Here is a 19,910-nt window from a genome sequence, read left to right on the forward strand (position 1 = left end):
TGAGGACTGGATAAATAGCGGGGTTGCTTTCTTTTTTTTTCTTTTTGAACTGACCCCCGTTCCCCCGTGGGAGCAGGGTATGGCAGACAGGAGTGGTAATGAGGAGAGATAGCAGGGTAGGGGGTGGTCACGCGGTTAGGTGAGGGTGGTTATTCTCCCTGAGCGGAATTGTTTTGGTAATGTTGGTTTATGGTTTTATTTCATGTGTATTTGTTTAACGTGGTGGGTCGGCCTGGCCCGCACGTCTCCCAACTTCTTGACTGAGCCAGCCTTTCACGTTCCACTACTAGGTTGCGCTAACTTGCGCGTGCACGTTAGTGTTTTAGTAAGGCGCCTGTGCTGTGGCACTTGCCTCTGCACTTCTTTGGTGCCAACCTCTCTCACTATTTTCTTTCTCTTTCCTTCTTCTTTACCTGCACTTCGTCTCCTCTCTCCCCCCCCCCCTTTTTTTTTTTTTTTTCTCTTTTGCTGTCTTCTTCCTAACCCCCCCCCCCCCCCGTCCTTGATGCAACATCATGTCCACAGCGACACATTCCACAGCGGGCAGACCCCCACAGGGGGTCAAATTCACCTCCTTAAATGTCCGGGGTCTCTCCACCCCCTAGAAGAGGTCCAGGCTCCTCTCTGATCTTAAAAAATCCAACACCCAGATCGCGTTCCTACAAGAGACATACTTTAGGCAGCAGGCGGTCCCCAGGCTTGGTAACCACGACTTTCCCACAGTGTATCATGCTCCCTCCCCCATTGCTAAATCTAAAGGGGTCAGCATTTTAATAGCGAAATCAGTCCTGTGGACCTTATTGGAGAAGAGAGCAGAGCTGCAGGGTCGTTACTGACTGGTCAAGGGTAGGCTCAGGAACACTATTATCACTATGTTGAACGTATACTTCCCAAACATGGGCCACTTAGATTTCATGAGAACCTTGACCCCAATACTCCTGGAAGTGGGAGAGGGGGTTCTTTTGATGGGGAGTGACTTCAATTATGCGCAGGAACCACTCCTGGACATATCGAGAGGAGCATCCCACCTCACATACCCCTGCCTTAAAAATCTCAAGGCGGAACTGCATGGCCTGAACTTGGTTGATCCCTGGAGGGTCCTGAATCCAGAGGAGAAGGACTTTACGTACTTTTCCCCGGTTCACCATACTTACTCCAGGATCGACTTCTTTCAACTCCAACACAGGGACCTCCCCAGGGTGACTTCGGCTCAAATTGACCACATCTCTTTTTCTGACCATGCCCCAATCCACCTGACGCTGACGTGGGACTTGGACGCCCGCTCTCCCCCCATGTGGAGGCTTAATGAATCCCTCCTGCAGGACCCCGAGGTCCGAAAGGAGGTGGAGGAGGTGCTCAGACTTTACTTCAGGCACAATGTAGATCCAGCCCTCAGCCCCTCGTGTGTCTGGGAGGCCCATAAGTGCGTGGTGAGAGGGACGTTGATCCGAATTGGGTTGCGGCGGAAGCGAGAGAGGGACAGACAGATCGAATCGTTGGTGCGGGAGGTGCGCTCGCTCGAACTCCTTCATAAAAGGTCCCTTGCAGCGTCTCACCTGGAGGCACTAGTTGGCACCAGGGGGAGGCTGCGGGACCTGCTATATCAGAAGACTGTTCATCGCCTTGCCTGGGCGAAGCGTTCGTTCATTGAATTCTCAAATAAGCTTGGAGCGATGCTAGCGAGGGCCTTGTGGGGTCCGAGACAGCGCACCTTCATTCCATTTATCACCACTAGACAGGGCACCAAAGCCAACACATCGATAGAAATGGCACAGGAATTCTTTCGTTACTACCATCAACCTTCAACCGGGGGCAAGCGCGGAGATCATAGCGTCTAAGAAATCGGCGGCGGGGGAATACATCAGGGCTTCCGGTATGCCTACTTTGTCCGTGGAGGTCCGCGACGCTTTGGAAACGGACATTACAGCTGAGGAATTTCAGGTGGCCCTTGCCCAAATGGAACCACGGAAGGCATCGGGGCCTGATGGCTTCACCTTGACATACTACCGTACCTACACAGAACTACTGACACGGCACTTCCTTAAAGCATTTAATATGGTGAAGGCAGGGGGTGACCTACAAGCTGACTCACTGCGGGCTTTCATATCCCTAATGCCCAAGGAGGGGAAAGACCTATCACAGTGCGGGAATTTCCGCCCCATTGCACTTTTAAATGTGGACCTGAAACTTTTTGCTAAGATCCTCTCGAACAGATTAGTGCCGCACATCCCTAGCTTGATGCACCTTGATCAAGTAGGGTTTGTCCCTATGCGGGAGGCACGGGATAATATGACCCGAGTTCTTAATCTGATTCATGCTGCCCGTGGAGAGGGGAGGCCCTTCCTCCTTCTCTCCACGGACGCAGAAAAGGCCTTTGACAGGGTGGCCTGGCCTTTTTTACAGGCCACCCTGGCACATGTGGGCCTAGGCCCCAACATGCAGAGTTGGATCTCGGCGTTGTATTCTAAGCCTACGGCAGCGGTGCGGGTGAATGACTGGCGCTTGGACTACTTTGCGATCTCTAACGTGACACGGCAGGGGTGCCCCCTGTCCCCTTTAATTTTTATCCTGACACTGGAACCTTTTATGTGTCATGTACGCAAAGACCTAAACATAACGGGCCTCCGGAAATCCTCAGCTCACCACAAGCTCGCGGCCTATGCAGACGATTTTATTTTTTTTGTCTCCAACCCCGTCATCTCCCTCCCAATATTCTAGAGGAGCTGCGAGTATATGGGACTCTCTCCAACTATAAGGTCAATTGCGCCAAGTCCGCGGTTTTTAATGTCTCTGTCCCGGAAGCCGAGGCCCAGTGCCTTCGCTCGGCTTTCGCATTCCGTTGGGCAACCGACTCCATCAGATACCTGGGCATTAATCTCACCGCGGACCTGGCGCAATTGTATCTACACATTTATGTCCCTCTGTTGTGGAAACTAAAATCAGACCTAGAGGGGTGGCACTCCCTTCATTGACTTGGTTTGGACGATGCAATGCCTTTAAGATGACGGCACTGCCGAGAATTCTATATGTCTACCAAGCCCTACCAATCTACGTCCCCCCAAATTTTTTTATACAATTGAAGTCCCTCCTTAGGAAATTCATATGGGCGCAGAGACCACCTAGGACAATGCTTCAGACCCTTACCAAACCCAAGGATCGGGGGGGTGTGGGCCTGCCCGATATGCGTAGGTACTGTAGGGCGACCCTACTGACCAGAGTCGTGGACTGGAAATTGAGGACGCATCTCTCCCCTTGTTGACATCCCCGTGGCTCCTGACGTCCTTACTAAAAGACATGCGGGACCACCCGCTTATTGGGGCAACATTGTCCGTGACAAGGAGACTATTCCGCACCACCGATCTCTCGCCTCTTCCCTCCCCCATGACCCTGATCATCGGGAATCCGGAATTTCCCCCAGGGTTTACCAACACCAGACTTCGTCAGCTGGTGGGAATGGGCAAGCACAGACTGGGGGAGGTGTGGCCTTCTGGGACATTTCCAAGTTTACAGGGGGTGGGGGAGTTGGCGGAACCGCCACTTGACGTTTTCAGCGCTTACCAGCTTCGTCATTTCTTGGTGGCGGTTCGGCTGGGCCCCCTACACGCCGAGGGCCTTGACCTCATTTGAGACCATCTGCCATAAGACTGAGCCTGTACGCCATACTCTCTCTCTACTGTATAATCTCTTGTCGTCAATGGACGTTGGGCCTCCCCAGCGTTCATTCGTCAGTGGGAAAGGGACCTGGGACTACGCTTTACACCCCAACAGGTAGGGAAGATCTTAGCACTGACACACAAGGCCTCACTCGCGAACTATTCCCAAGAATCTGGCTACAAAATAGTATCCCGTTGGTATGGGTTCCTTATCTCCCACATAAGATGAACGACTCAATTTCGGACGAGTGTTGGCGTTGTCAGCCCACGACGGGGTCCATGATCCACATTTTCTGGACGTGTCCTATGCTGGACACGTTCTGGAGGGATGTGGTGGAGACAATTAAGCAGCTTACCTCGGTGGATCTTCGAGGTAACCCTGCCGCATGCCTTCTTCATTTGACAGACCGGCCCGTCCGGAAGTATAAACAGACTGACGATGCAACTACTGAACGCGGCGCGTGTATGCATACCGGCGATGTGGAGGCAACCCCAACCCCCTTGCGAAGACCTTATGGTATTCTAAAGTTAATTATGTTCTCCGGATGGAGGAACTGACCGCCACCCTTTACAATACTGAGGAAAGGTTCTGTGAGAAGTGAAGATCCTGGAGGTACTTCACTGGCACTCAGACATACCTGCGCGTTGCATCTGTGGCCGACCTGGTGCCCGCCTGATGCCTATGTTGGCGCGTTAGTCTGGGAAGTTGGACGCGGGCCCTTGGCCATCTTCCATGGATGGAACTGGAGTCCCCATGTGGGGTCCCTTCTGATGCCCACTCCTATCCCTCTCCCTCCCTCCCCCCCCCTTTTTCTTTTTTTTCTCTCTCTCTCTCTCTCTCTCTCTCTCTTTCTTCCCCTTTCCTCTTCCGCTTCTCCAAGTGGGCCCACGGTGCTGGTACGGACCTGCATGGACCGAATAGCTATAAAACAGCTGATCTATAATGCTACTCTCTGGGTGGTGTCACTAGGATACTGGAGACCCCCTGGTTGCTAGCTCTCTTGCTAAGGATGGCACAGTACGTCCATGCAGATTAGTGCTTGTGTACATTGTATAAGCGTCTAAACATTTTCAACATACGATTCCATATCTTTTACTGCTTGTACATTGAATTGAAGTGTATGACCGAGCCAAATTGTTGTGTTTTCAGAATGTATTGTGTACAACTTGCACTAAAACTCAATAAACGAATAAAAAAAAAAAACATACACAAATGAGCTTGAGACAAAAAGGGACAAGGAGGAGAGGGGTGGAAAATTTCACAGTAAAAACAACAAGAACTTTAAGGTACCCATTCCACATACATTAACTATGCAGGGCCACATCCATGGGTGTGACATGCAGCAACATTTGTTTTTCTCTTACGTTCACTGACTGACACAGCTCCTTTGTTAGACCATCGGGTTGTTACGCCACCTTCAGGAGAGGACTAGGCAGACCATGTTAACGTGTACAACAAAAACAGAACTTTCTAGTTCCACCCAAGGGGCAGTCCCTTAGTAACAACCCCCCAGCCTTCCTCCTGCAGCCTCAGTTTTTTTTTTCTGCCTAGTGAGGGAGATGGACCTAGGAACCCTGCGGGCCCATTGGTCCGTGGATTTTTTTCTGCAGAAATTTGTCTTTTGCGTAAGATTAAGATCCTGTGATCTGCTATCAACAGCCAGCTGGGTGACAGTCTGGCCAGCGAGCGTGTGCAGACCAGAGCTCTGCCCCCCAGCTCCAGGGGCGGACGGTGGGCGTAATGCCCAGGGCACACATATGACCGGGCTACTGATGTCTGCGTCACAGTGTGCCGGGCCAGCAGCCACCCCATACTGATCGGAGAGTGGGTCTGTGATGGAATGTTCCCCAGCTTGTCAGTACTGCTAAGTACAGCTCTCACTGCCTCGGTGGGGCTGAGCAGCTGGGCATCCCCTGGGAGGTTGATTCAGGGGTCCTTCACCTCCCTCTCTTCTCTCCCTGTCCCTATCCCCCCACCTGTGGGGGATGCTGCATGGGCTGCTGAGCGGGGGGCTGTCATCTGGGGTGGTGGCTGTGTTGGGTAACTGTGCCCTGGATGTCTGTAGGTCTCTCCCCTGGGTGTCTGGAGGCTGTGTCTGCTGATCGCTGTAACGCTGTTTGCCGCCAGTTCCTCTGCCTGTTTTCACTGTCTCTCATTGCATACAGTGCTGGGCAGACATTTTTGGTGTGACCAGGGAGTAGCATGGTCAGACTCCATTTTACTGTAGTCCAGCGGCCATTTTCCCTGTGATTATGTCCTTTATACTGGAAGCTCGGCAGCCAATTTGTTGACGCCTGAACACTTTTTTCGGCCACGACATGTCCCCCAGCTCCAAGGGCAGCCGGTAGGCGTAATGCTCCGGGGCACACATATGACCGGGCTACTGATGTCTGTGTCACAGTGTTCCGGGCCAGCAGCCACCCTGTACTGATTGGAGAGTGGGTCTGTAATGGAATGTTTCTCAGCTCGTCAGGACTGGTAAGTACAGATCTCCCTGCCTCGGTGGAGCTGAGCAGCTGGGCATTCCCTGGGAGGTCCATTCGGGGGTCCCTCGCCTCCTTCTCTTCTCTCCCTGTCCCTATCTCCCCCCTCCCTGTGGGGGATGCTGCATGGGCTGCTGAGCGGTGTGTGTGCATAGACAGGGGACCCCTGGGAGCTCTCACCTGGGGTGGAGGCTGCGCTGGGTAGCTGTGCCCTGGATATCTGTCGGTTTCTCCACTGGGTGTCTGGAGGCTGTGTCTGCTGATTGCTGTGTCTGCTGATTGCTGTAAAGTGTTTGCCGCCATTTCCTCTGCCTGTTTTCACTGTCTCTCATTGCATACAGTGCTCGGCGGCCATTTTTGGTTTGACCAGGGAGTAGCATGGTCAGACTCCATTTTACTGTAGTCCGGCGGCCATTTTCCCTGTGATTATGTCCTTTATACTGGATGCTCAGCGGCCATTTTTTTGAAGCCTGAACACGTTTTTCATGCTCAGAGCTGCCCTCTGGGGCTCAGCACAGCGCGGTTTTCTCTCACAGACATTTGGGAGCTGACACAGGACACGTTCAGGGTGGTGAGTCCTGCGGTGGGGGCCCCTCAGCCTGCAGCAGTTAGGAGGGTGGGACCATCACTGTCCTAAGTCCCCAACAGGTGGCAGACAGGGTAGGGTCAGCATGGCTTCAGAAACTGGTGTTTCTTCCCCCGAAATCCAGGCGATTGCAACCGGTTCACCTGCATACGGTGCAATGCCCCTGGACGCTTTGTCGGCCTTACGTTCTTCCCAAGATGGAGGCGGTGCGCAGGCGCAAAGGTGGTAAAAAGCGGAGTACCCCCCCCATCCACCGAGGAGAGCTCTGTTGCAGACTCGGGCCCCCGATGAGGCTGGTGATCCCTGCTCTGTCGTTTCAGGTGACGCTGACCAGGATCGATCAGACAGTGAGGATGAATCCCTGTCCGGGTCCGTGCGCGATAAAGCGATTGTTGGAGTACTTATCACAGCTGTGCATGACGCCCTGAAAATTCAGGATGCAGCAGATCACTCTGCTGATGTAGTGGTCCCTTTTGGGTCCCGTAAGCCAGCCCATACACCTAAAGTGTTTCCGTATCTGACTTATTTCGATAATTTCATATACAAGGAATGGGGTCGACCGCAACTGACCTTTTTGGTCCCCAAATACATGGCGGTGCATTACCCCTTTGAGGAAAGCCTTCTCAAGAAGTGGTCGGCTCCTCCAGTCGTGGACCCCCCCCAGTATCCAGGTTAAATAAAGTAACTACGATCATGGAAGAGGGGACTCCTGCATTTAAGGATCCCATGGACAGGAAGGCCGAGGCAGGGGCTCGTTCCTTGTTTACGGTTGTGGGGTCAGCCGTGCAACTGGCACTTGTGTCGCAGACACTAACTGAGTGCGCAAAATTGTTGCACCGCAAATTGGGAGAGCAACAGGCTTCTCCTGCCTGCGTGGAACTAGCAGACCAACTAGTGCAAGGCCTTAAGTACGTTTGTGACGCTGCCCTGGATACTCTCCCTCTGCTATCCAGGGCTTTAGTGTTAGCAGTGGTGCGGAAGCCACTGATTTGGTTAAAATGCTGGTCTGCCGACCAGGCATCCAAAGAAGCCCTGACGGATCTTCCCTTCCTTGGCGACCAGCTCTTTGGAGCCTCTTTGGATGACATTATTAAAAAGGCCACTGGTGGTTAGAGTACTCTACTCCCACAGGCCAGGAAGGCTAAGGAGCCACGCCGTAGGCAAGGGCCCTCTTTTTTCCGCTCGCAATCTGCTTTTTCGTCCTCCCGGAGCTTCGGCTAAACGTCCCCAGCCCGACAGGATGACCACAGAATGACAAAAAACCTCCCTGGAACCGCAAGCCTATCAAGCCTGCGAACAAAAGTGCTACTGCATGAAGGTTTGCCCCCACCCGTGTCTCGGATGGGGGGTCGCCTTCGGGAGTTTGCAGCCCGGTGGTCCTCTTGGCTATCTGACCAATGGGTCTGCGATCTGATTTCCTCAGGCTACAAGATAGCATTTCTCTCTTGGCCACCAAACAGATTCTTCCCCTCCAGCATACCCGTATCCCCGGCTTACTGGGAGGCCCCCTTGGGGGCAGTAAGGGACCTTCTGAGTCGTGGGGTGGTTGTACCGGTTCCGGAATTGGAACGTTTCCAGGGATTCTACTCAAATCTGTTTGTAGTTCCCAAGAATGAAGGGGTACATCCAATCTTGGACCTAAAAGCCCTCAATCACTTTGTGAAAGTGCAGAGGTTCCAGAATGGAATCAGTTCGCTCAGTAGTCACTGCACTCCATCAAGGGGACTCCCTGACGTCCTTAGACATCCAGAATGCGTACCTGCACATACCCATATGCCTTCGGCATCAAATGTTTCTGCGCTTTGCAGTTGGGGAAGCCCACTACCAGTTTGTGGCTCTTCCTTTTGGTCTGGCATCAGCCCCCTGAGTCTTTACCAAGGTATTGGCTGCAGTTTTGGCATTGCTGCAGCAACGTGGGATTGCAGTCGTGGCATACCTAGACAATCTCCTCCTGAGGGCATCTTCCACCTCAGAATTAGGAGGATCACCATGCAGACCCTGCAAGAATTTGGGTGGCTGTTGAACCTAAAGAAGTCAGTGGTTGTACCGACCCAGCGTCTGGAGTACTTGGGCTTGCTGCTGGACTCCAGGAAAGTCAGAGTTTTTCTCCCTTCAGACAAACTGCAGACTCTCAGATCCGCGGTAAAACTGCTGAGGAACCGCAAGTTGTCGTCGCTCCGCTTCTGCATGCGAATCTTGGAACTCATGGTAGCCTCCTTCGAGGCATACCATATGCCCAGTTTCACACCAGAGTCCTATAGAAGGAGATTTTGACAAAATCTGACAAATCTCAGTTGTCCCAGGATCGAGCCAATCAGTCAGAGATAAATTGATCTGGTGGCTGAGGTCCCCGGTGATTCAGTCTGGGAAGTCGTTCCTACCTCTGAAGTGGACAGTGATCACAACGGACGCCAGCCTATTTGGCTGGGGTGGAGTGAAGGGGGTTCAGTCGGGTCAGGGCCTCTGGTTGGCGGAAGAATCCAAGTTGCCGATCAATCTGTTTGAACTAAGAGCGAACAGGCTGTGCATCTCCACATGGTCGATGAGACTTCAGGGGCGTCTGATCAGGATCCAGTCAGACAACGCCACGGCTGTGGCATACGTCAATCACCAAGGGGGAACAAGAAGCTCAGCCGCCGCACCGGAGGTCACTCACATACTTCGGTGGGCAGAGCGACATGTACTGGCCCTGTTGGCCACTTACATCCCAGGAGTGGAGAACGGGCAGGTGGACTATCTGAGTCGCCATATGCTGGACCCAGGAGAATGGGCGTTGCATCCGGAGGTATTCAGGCTACTGTGCCTGAGGTGGGGCACACCAGACATGGATCTTCTGGCCTTCCGTCTCAATGTCCAGGACAAGAGATCCGTGGGCAGACGCATTGCTGGCTCAGTGGGATCAGTACCAGCTGATCTATGCCTTTCATCCACTGAAACTTTTAGCACGTCTGCTTCGCAGAGTGGAAGTTGAGGGGATCCCAGTGATACTGATTGCCCCAGATTGGCCTCAGCATCCTTGGTATGCAGACCTAGCGCGCCTGGTGGCGGACGACCCATGGTGACTGCAGTTATGAGAGGACCATCTGTCACAAGGTCCGATTCTCCATCCTGCTTTACCATTGCTGGCTTTAACTGCATGACTATTGAGAGCCAGGTGTTGAGGAACCGGCATCTGTCGGAATCGGTGATCCCAACTATGTTGAGGGCGTGAAAATCTTCTTCTTGGAAGATATATCATCGTACCTGGAAGGCTTACATCTCCATGTGTGAGGAGAAAGGATGACATTTGTGCTCCTTTTCTATATCCAGGATCCTGCTGTTTCTTCAGCAAGGAGTAGACCAGAAATTGGCATTAAGGAGAAAGTATCAGCCTCGGCTGTCTTTTTTTCAGCGACCCCTGGTGTCTCACTCATTAGTGAGTACCTTTGTTCAGGGGGTGCGACATGTAGTCCCTCCGGTGCATCCGCCGTTAACCCCGTGGGATTTGAACCTGGTGTTATCGGCGCTTCAAAAACCGCTGTTTGAAAATATCGGAGATTTCCCTGTTGACTCTTTCCCAGAAAGTGGTCTCTCTAGTGGCCATCACATCGGCCAGGAGGGTTTCGGAACTGGCGGCTTTGTCCTGCAAGTTGCCTTATCTAGTTATCCACAAGGATAAGGTGGTGTTGTGTCCACAACCATATTTTCTGACGAAAGTGGTCTCGGCTTTTCATATCAATGAGGACATTGTGTTACCATCTCTGTGTCCTAACCCGAAACACCCTAAGGAAGTGGCCCTTCACGCTCTGGACGTGGTTCAGGCTCTTAAGGTGTATTTGCCACTGCTCCCTTTCGGAAGTCAGACTCACTGTTTCGGAGGGTGGTCCAAAGAAAGGCATGGTGGACTCGTTGGCCACCATTTCCAAGTGGATCAGACAGATTGAAGTGCTAGCCTACGCCTTGAAGGGGCAGGTGCCCCCCCCTTTCCGGTCACGGGCCCGCTCCACAAGGGCAATCGGAACGTCTTGAGCCTTCTGACACCAAGCGTCTGTCGCTCAGGTGTGTAAAGTGGCGACCTGGTCGTCTGTCCACACATTTACCAAGTTCTACGAGGTAGACGTCTGTTCATCGGCTGATCCCTGTTTTGGCCGCAAAGTTTTGCAGGCGGCTGTATAGTTGCAATTGAATATGCAATATATTTTTTTCTGTTTTTCAATAAAAACACAGTACCGTTAGGTTAATGCGCTGTTGCATTACATTCCGCAGTTTTTGGTGTGGTTGTGGGTAGTCACTCCTGTTGAGGGTACCCTGGTTTTGTGGTTGATTTCTCCATACACTTGTTTTTTGTGGGTAAAGTTTCACTAGTTCTCACTTGCCATGGTGGATGAAGTTTTTATGCTGTTTTCCCACCCCTCGTTAGGCACTGCTTGGGGACGTCCCAATGGCTAAGAGAGGAGCTGTGTCGGTCAGTGAATATAACAGAAAATAGGATTTTTTTTGTACTCCCAGTAAAATCCTTTTCTCTGTAATTCAACAACCGACACAGCACCCGCCCCTCCTTTTTTCTCTTTACATTATACTGCTTGTTGATGTACTGATGACTGCATGGCAGGCTGGGGGGTTGTTGCCCAAGGGACCGCCCCCCTGGGCAGAACTAAAGAGTTTTGAGTGTTGTATAACAACTAATGCTTAGTATTCTCCTAGTGGTGGGCATAACAACCCAATGGCTAAGAGGGGAGCTGTGTTGGTCGGTGAATTACAGAGAAAAGGATTTTACGGTGAGTACAAAAAATCCTATTTTTTATTTTTATTTTAAATTTTGCTATAATAAATATCCCCCAAAAATATATAATTTTTTTTTTCCCTCAGTTTAGCCCGATGCGTTTTCTTCTACATATTTTTGGTAAAAAAATCGCAATAAGCGTTTGGTTTGCGCAAAAGTTATAGCGTTTACAAAATAGGGGATAGTTTATGCTTGACTGCACTCAGCATAGTGATGAAGTACTGAGCATGGTGGATCGTACGGTTTCCTTTTTTCTTTATTTCAACAAAGTTTGAGATGTCACACTGACCTCTCATAAAGTTCAATCGCTGGCCAGGCAGTGTGAAGCAGTGGATTCCCTTGCACTGCGCTGAAAAAAAAGCAACGCTGTGATGCATACTGTTCGCATTGAAGACAAGGCATTTAATGTGGTGGAACTGCGCTGGAATCGCTGGCCAATGCAGTACCACCACATCTGGTGTTAACCAGCCCAAAGTCTACATTGCTTTCATTTTTTTTTAGATAACCAATCCCCAGGTATAGATGGATTGGCTATAAAATGCTTTAAATTTTAAATGGATGTTTTAACACCTAAATCACTGCAAACCTGTATTGACTCTCAAAATGGGGGCCTTGTCCAATTCCGTACAGAAGGTATTGATAATTTTAATTCCTAAAGTTGGCAAAGAAATGTGTTTCTTGCAGACCAATTTCTCTCTTGACTACTGATGTAAAAATACTATCCAAAGTCCTCGCCACTCATCTCAGTAAAGTTGAATTAAACATTAAGGCCAGAGTGGCTTTACGCCAGGAATAAGCAGAACTATCAGTTTATGCAGAATGTATGAAAACATACAATGCTCACATGACAATAGGGGGCAGAGAATTGTGAATTCAGTAGATGTAACCAACGATTTTCTAACGGTTTTATTCATTCCTTAGAGCCTCCCCGAGTAGATTTGGCTTTGGTCAATCCTTCATGGACTGAAGTAACTACTCTGATTTTGGTGCCAAAGTAGCCACCAAGGACAGACTCTTTGAGCCTTTCTACCTGACTAGAAAAACGTATCAGAGAAATCTCATTGTTTGCAATGGTGCCCATTCTAATCAATTCGACTCAATTTTGAAAAAGGTTTCTGCACTACTTTGCACGGAGATTTACAGTGTAACTTGGTCCCATAGAATATGCAAAGACATGTGAAAGTTGCACTACATAATTACTCTGTAAATCACGTTAGTCGCATCACAGTTGTGTGACCCAAGCCTAAATCGATGATCTACCCTCTTTTCAACCTCTTGTGTTTTACAATTACAGTGCTAGTTCAGGCCAGAAAAGTGGTGGTGCTCTTGTAGGTGTCCCTGAATAGTCTACAATTTTACTCTGGGTAAAGTTCAAATACTCAGCTGTGCCATTAAAAAGCAAAAAAACACCCTTGATCATAAATATGTCTATCCTATACTTTTTTTTTTTTTTTTTTCAAATGCACTTGACAATAAACAGAAAAGACAGGAGGCAACTTTGTTTTATGTTTGCAGTTTTTAGCTGTTCCCCAATGCATTCCATGTATCTGTCTTTGCTGGAATGGCTTTGTAGTGATGAGCCCATTATTTGTCCTTTCATCTTATACACATACAAAGTTGTTAACCATACCAAAACTCATGATGTGTATCTATATGGTTAACTGTGTAACGCTTTTTGCCACTTAAATCCTGTTTCCCAGTATACCTTGTTTTGTATACAAGAGAGTAATTCAAAAGGTACATTTTATATCTTGAGGCCAGCAGGATTCTTATGAAACACAGAGGAAGGTTTGGACATGTTAGGAAAACTGGTAGTTCGTAGGGCTTTTTTTTTTTTTCCTGCTGAACTCTCCTACCTGTTTTTATGTTTTTAGGTGGAGTGGAAACGGAACAAGATTACAGCTACCAGGGACACAAACAAGGCTGCAGCTTCTCTACCAGCAAAGTGTCAGCTTATATTAATAGCTCTGTGGAGATTCCAAAAGATGAGACAGGTACTGTAAGTGGAAACAACTGGTTGTTCCCTTTTTTGCTGGACCTTTATTCCTTTTATCAGGGCTATTTTTTTTAAAGTCAATCACATTTTTTTCTTATATTGCTTAGCTTGGACTTGTTATGCATCTATCTGGATCAGCTGATCCTTGCCACGGCCTTGGATGCTGTTAGGCTGAGGAATGTGACCTTTGGCACTGAGCGCTGTATTTTTCGCTCTCCTTATACCTAGAGATTCCAATGCACAATTCCGAACACACACATTCCTGAAGAAATGGCTGTATGTGTAAGCAGGTGCTGCAGCGACCATCAGCTGGAACCAAAGACAGTCAAAGTGAGAGAACGTCACCAGCACACAATGGATCTCTAGGAGTCCAAAGCTTTATTCAGCGATCACATAATTAAACCAGAATCAATGTTTCAGAGCCTTGCAGGACTCCTTTGCAGGTCCTGTGAGGCACCAAAACATTGCTTTTGCTGTAATAATGTAATCGCTAAATAAAGCTTTAGACCCATTCTGGAGATCCATGTTGAGCTTGTGGTGTTCTCTTGCTTATCAAGATACCTAGTGTACCAGCTTGTTGGGCGCAGAGAGCTTTACCCTTTACTACAGGTCTAGGATCATGACACAACCTCTTTTGTTATCCTAATTCCTGAAGACAGGGGTATGCCCATGGTAGGAGTGAAGTTTGCCTGGGGTGCCTCATATTCGTTGCACTCTTCAGTACTTGGTTACTGTGCTGTGCTTCCAGGCATGCGATTGTGGTAAACCTAGGGGGAAAAAATGCACATGAGCATGGCATATTCTCTGTTTTCTCCTGTTATTCCCTGAATGAATTAAAACGCTGGAGAATTGTGTCACTTGCGTGCTCACATTGCCTTAACCCACTTTTCAGTGTGAGGCATTTTTCCACTACTTGATCATATCAAAAAGTGCTGCGCAACATTTATCAACCACTTCTTTCCCCGCCATTTCTCTGTTACAAAAATAACTCTATTAAACCAGAACTTTTAATTATATACAGTACTCATTTCTCTTTATGAGGCAGCAAGTAAAATGGTATACTTGGATTTTTCAAAAGTGTGTGATACCGTTGCCCTTACACGGCTAATGTGCAAGGTAACATCTTTAGGCTTGGAAAAATCCATTTGAAAATGGATAGAAAAATGGCTAAAAGACCGAAATCCTAGAGTAGTGGTTAATGATTTATACTCTGAATGGTCTAAGGTTATCAGTAATGTACCCTAAGGTTCAGTGTTGGGAGCCCTCTTTTATATAATTATAAACAATATAGGGTCTGGGATTAAAAGTACCATTTCAGTCTTTGCCGATGACACTAAGCTATGCAGTGGAATAACGACCTTTCAGGATGTCCCCAACTTAGGAACCAACTTCAATGCCCTATTGGGCAACTTTGTGGCAGATGAGGTCTAATGTTGAAAAATTTAAAATTATGCACTTGGGGGCTAAGAACCTACATTCATCCTACATACTAGTGGGAGTACAACTGGGGGAATCAATGGTATAGAAGGATATGGCTATTTTGGTAGATGATAAGCTTAACCATGTCCGGACTGCAACATGCCAATATACGTTCTTACTTTAAAGGGGGATATCGTTGTTATGGCAATAGCTAGCTGCCATAATCCCAGTATCCTCTTCTTCGGCCGGCGGATTCACCGCAAGATCACTTTTATCGGTGGTGGGAGAGGGCCCCACCTCCCACCACGCTCCGGTGCCCTGTGCCGTTTACTGGAACCGTCTGCAGTGGCGGAGGCAAGCGGATCTTCACTCTTGCTAGGCACGGAGATGAGTGAGGGGTAGATGGCCCCCACCCATCTCCATTACAATGCAGGGCGGAAGTGACGCCAAAACGTCACTTCCGACTAGGTCTTAAAGGGCCATTTTTTTTTTTTAAATGACAATTTTTTTTTTTACCCCAGATCTCATATTTAAGATGTCCTGTCATGCTTTTTTTCTATTACAAGGGATGTTCACATTCCTTGCAATAGAAATAAAAGTGACACGATTTAATTTTTTTTAACTCTGTAACAATGAAAGGTAAAATAGATAAACACGCCCCGTCCTGCCGAACTTGCATGCAGAAGCGAACACATACGTGAGTAGAGCCTGCATATTAAAACGAGCGAGAGCAATGATTCTAGCCCTAGACCTCCTCTGTAATTTAAAACATGCAGCCTGCAGAATATTTTTAACGTCGCCTATGGAAATTTTTAAGGGTAAAAGTTTGTCACCATTCCACAAGTACCGTATATACTCGAGTATAAGCCGAGGGGGGCACTTTCAGCCTCAAAAAAGAGGCTGAAAGTGCCCCCCTCGGCTTATACTCGAGTCATCGCTGTCTGCCTGCTCGATCAGCGTATCGAGCAGACAGACAGCGGCCATTCTAACATTCAAACGCCGCGCCTCCGCCTTCGCCTGTGATAGGCGGAACACTGAATTTCCCAGCAGCCTGTGTTCCGCCTATCTTGGACATCGTCTCATCCTCGTACTACGGACGAGGATGAGACGATGTCCGTGATAGGCGGAACACAGGCTGCTGGGAAATTGAGTGTTCCGCCTATCACGGACATCCGATAGGCGGAACACTCAATTTCCCAGCAGTCAGTGGGAAATTGAGTGTTCCGCCTATCACCGACGGAGGCGCGGCTTTTGAATCCTAGAATGGCCGCCGACGAAGAGCTGAAGGACGGAGGCTCGGCTCGGGACGGGACGGGCCGGGCCGGGACGGGACGCAGGCTGGACGGGACGCAGGCTGGACGGGACGCAGGCTGGACGGGACGCAGGCTGGACGGGACGCAGGCTGGACGGGACGCAGGCTGGACGGACACAGGCTGGACGGACACAGGCTGGACGGACACAGGCAGGCTGGACACAGGTAGGCTGCACGGACACACACACACACACACACACACACACACACACACACACACACACACACACACACACACACATGCATGGACACACACACACACACACACACGGATGCATGGACACACACACACACACACACACACACACACACGGATGCATGGACACACACACACACACACGGATGCATGGACACACACACACACACACACACACACACACACGGATGGATGGACACACACACAGGGATGGATGGACCCACAGGGATGGACGGACACACAGGGATGGACAGGCATGTCTCACCCTCGGCTTATACACGAGTCAATAATTTTTTCCAGTTTTTTGGGGGTAAATTGGGGGCCTCGGCTTATATTCGGGTCGGCCTATACTCGAGTATATACGGTAGGTGCAATTTTGAAGCGTGACATGTTGGGTATCAATTTACTGAGCGTAACAACATTATCTTTCCCAATATAAAAAAAAATTGGGCTAACTTTACTGTTGTCTTATTTTTTCATTAAATAAAGTGTATTAAAAAAATAAAAATAAAAAAAAAAGGAGGGCGCTTGTAAGACTGCTGCTCAATTACGGTGTAACCGAAAGTATTGCAACGACCGACATTTTATTCTCTAGGGTGTTAGAAAAAAAAAATATAATGCTTGGAGTAATTTTCTAGCAAAAAAAAAAGGTTTTTAACTTGTAAACAACACATCTCAAAAAGAGGCCCTGTCCTTAAGTGGTTAATAATAGCATGCAATGTCAAGTTGCTGTTTCCAAAGTGAGCAAAGTAATTTGCCAGCATGTTTGCCACTGAAATCTATTTTGTATGGATCTTGGATTACTCCTGACAAATTATTTGTTCCCCTGAAGTGCTTTACTCAGCACTTCTCCAATATCCAACTGAGGCAGCTTTTACTAAGAAGTGCGCTGTTCCTCTTGTGGACCCAGCCATTTTATGTCTTAACAAAACTCTTGACTATTGAGGACATTTGCATGTTAAGTTCTTTCCAAATCCTTGTTTTCCCTAACAGGCCCTGCCTTGCAACTTTCTATGGCTGTCACTGAAAATTGGCAGACCCTGGGGCGTGGTCTAGGGAAATATATAAGAAAACAAATGTCCCTACTGACCAGTAATTTATTGAGTGTTTGTAGCTTGTCTACTGCATTTCCTTAACTTATCTCTGTCAGAAACCATGAAATCAGACCGAGACAGACGTACAGTTAAATCACACTTGTTTAATAATAACAGTAAAAAGAACAAACGTAGTCAAAACATAGCCAAAGTCAGCGATCAACATAGTGAAGCAGCAAGCAGGATCTGGAGCCAGAAGGGATGTCAGCAAAGCAAGTCTTTAAACAGGAACGCAGGAGATCATCTCTGTGATGTTGACCAAGGCAAAGGCAGAGATCCTCTGGAGTGGATGGCTTAAGTAGGCAGGGCTGATTAGCAGGATATCAACAGCTGAATAACTGTGGAGAGAGCTGGCATTTAGCCAACAGCTGAGTGGCCAGCTCAGAGAAGGAAGGGCTGAGCCCAGCACTGACAGTACCCCCTCAGTGGACCACCAGGTTTGAGGGGAAAACTTCTATGGAAATCACGGAGGACAGGGGCATGTACGTCCAAGGATGAGACCCAAGAGCATTCTTCTGGACTGTACCCATTCCAATGCACCAGGTACTGTATGCGCCCACGGAACCTATGGGAGTCAACAATGGACTGTACTTCATACTCCTCATGGTTCTCAACCTGTACAGCGTGAGGACGTGGCACAGAGGTGGTAAAGCAGCTACAGACCAAAGGTTTTAATAAGGAGACATGAAATACATTTGAAATATGCATATTAGAAGGGAGGTCTAATGCGTAAGCAACTGGGTTAATCCTGCGAAGAATACGGAAAGGCACAATAAACAGGTCCAAACTTCAGTGAGGGAACATGAAGTTGGAGGTTGTGAGATGACAGCTAGACCCCATCCCCAACCTGGTAGGAAGGCGCAGACAGGCGTCTGTGGTCACCATTGAGTCTGTACCTATCAGTATGACGCAAAGCATCCTGGACCTGTGCCCAAGTGGAACGAAGACCAGGGAGATGCTCCTCTAATGCAAGAATACGCTGCAGAACAAATGAGTCAGGCAACATGGAAGGTTGGAAACCATAATTTGCCATAAACGGGGACAATCGGGAAGCAGAATTCAAGGCACTGTTGTGAGAAAACTCTGCCCATGGTAATAGGCCTGACCAGTTGTTATGGTCAGAAATATAGCAACATAGGAATTGCTCCAAGGACTGATTGGCTCCTTCTGTGAATCGTTAGACTGCGGGTGTTAGGAGGAGGAAGCAAGCTCAATTCCCAACTGTTCACAAAAAGGCTAGCCAGAACCAACTGACTACTCCTCTCCGAGACAATCACCTTGGGTAGCCCATGTAAGCAAAAGATCTCCCGAGCAAAAATGGAAACCAGTTCCTTAGTAGTGGATTATAATGACACATCTTTGAGAACCGGTCAACCACCATAAGGAGAACTGTTGCCCTGGGAGTTGGGTAACTCCACAATGAAATCCATAGACAGGTTGGTCCAGTGCCTCTCTCCATTGGGTATGGGTTGTAAGAGGCCCACTGGAAGGTGTCGGGGAGTCTTACTCTGAGCACACACGGAACAGGCAGTTACATCAACACGTAGACTAGGCCACCAGAACCTTTGGGAAATGGAGCAGACCAGTTGATTTTTCCCAGGGTGGCCAGCAGCCTTGGGAGAATGGCAAGTCTGGAGAATGGCAGTACAGAGACTTTCTGGGAGAAAGCACCAGTCACAAGGTTTCTCAGGCGGAGCATGGACCTGGGCAGCAAGAATTTTGTCACTCCCCAAAGGAGAAGTGAGACTGGTGCAAACTGTAGCCAGAATATGATCAGGAGGAATCGCAGGAACTGGAACCGACTCCAACTTGGAAGTGGAGGTAAACTGTCGTAAGAAGGTGTCAGCCCTTACATTCTTAGTATTGGGTAAGAATGAAACCATGTAATTGAAACTAGACAAGAAAAGAGCCCATCATGCCCTTCTGGGTGAGAGGCGTTTAGCCTCAGACAAGAATGTGAGATTCTTATGGTCAGTAAGAATGAGAACCGGCACAGTGGTACCTTCAAGGAGATGTCTCCATTCTTTCAGGGCTAAAATGATCGCCAACAGCTCTGTCACTAATCTTGTAATTGCAATCCGCAGGTGACAATTTCTTGGAAAATTAGCCAAAAGGATGCATAGCTCTCTCAGAGGTAGGACGCTGAGACAGAAGGGTGCCAACACCAGTCTCAGAAGCATCATCTTCTTCACAAAGAAGAAACCAGCACCAGCAGGAGATGAGGATTTGCAGATGAAACCTTGAGAAAGTGCATCTGCAACATACTCCTCTAAGACTGACAAAGGGTAAACCCATCCACGAGGGGGTATGGCACCAGGTTGAAGGTCAATTGCGCAATCATGCGGCCCTTGTGGAAGCATTCTGCCAACTTGACCTTTGTCACAGACATCACTAAAATCGCTGTACTC

At 48.7% G+C, this 19,910-nt stretch overlaps 1 protein-coding gene across 1 annotated transcript in view; it reads left to right on the forward strand.

Moving 5' to 3' along the window:
• The window catches only part of CTSF (cathepsin F), a 146,856-nt gene that overhangs the window by 77,497 nt on the left and 49,449 nt on the right, over window positions 1-19,910 (forward strand). Inside the window, exon 10 of the mRNA XM_077456686.1 lies at window positions 13,360-13,479. Coding sequence (XP_077312812.1) covers window positions 13,360-13,479 — 120 coding nt within the window. The remainder of the gene's footprint in view (window positions 1-13,359; window positions 13,480-19,910) is intronic.

This window comes from Lithobates pipiens, unplaced genomic scaffold (genome assembly GCF_037356315.1).
Source record: "Lithobates pipiens isolate NorthernLeopardFrog02 unplaced genomic scaffold, aLitPip1_a1.2 Scaffold_10, whole genome shotgun sequence".
NCBI lineage: Eukaryota > Metazoa > Chordata > Amphibia > Anura > Ranidae > Lithobates > Lithobates pipiens.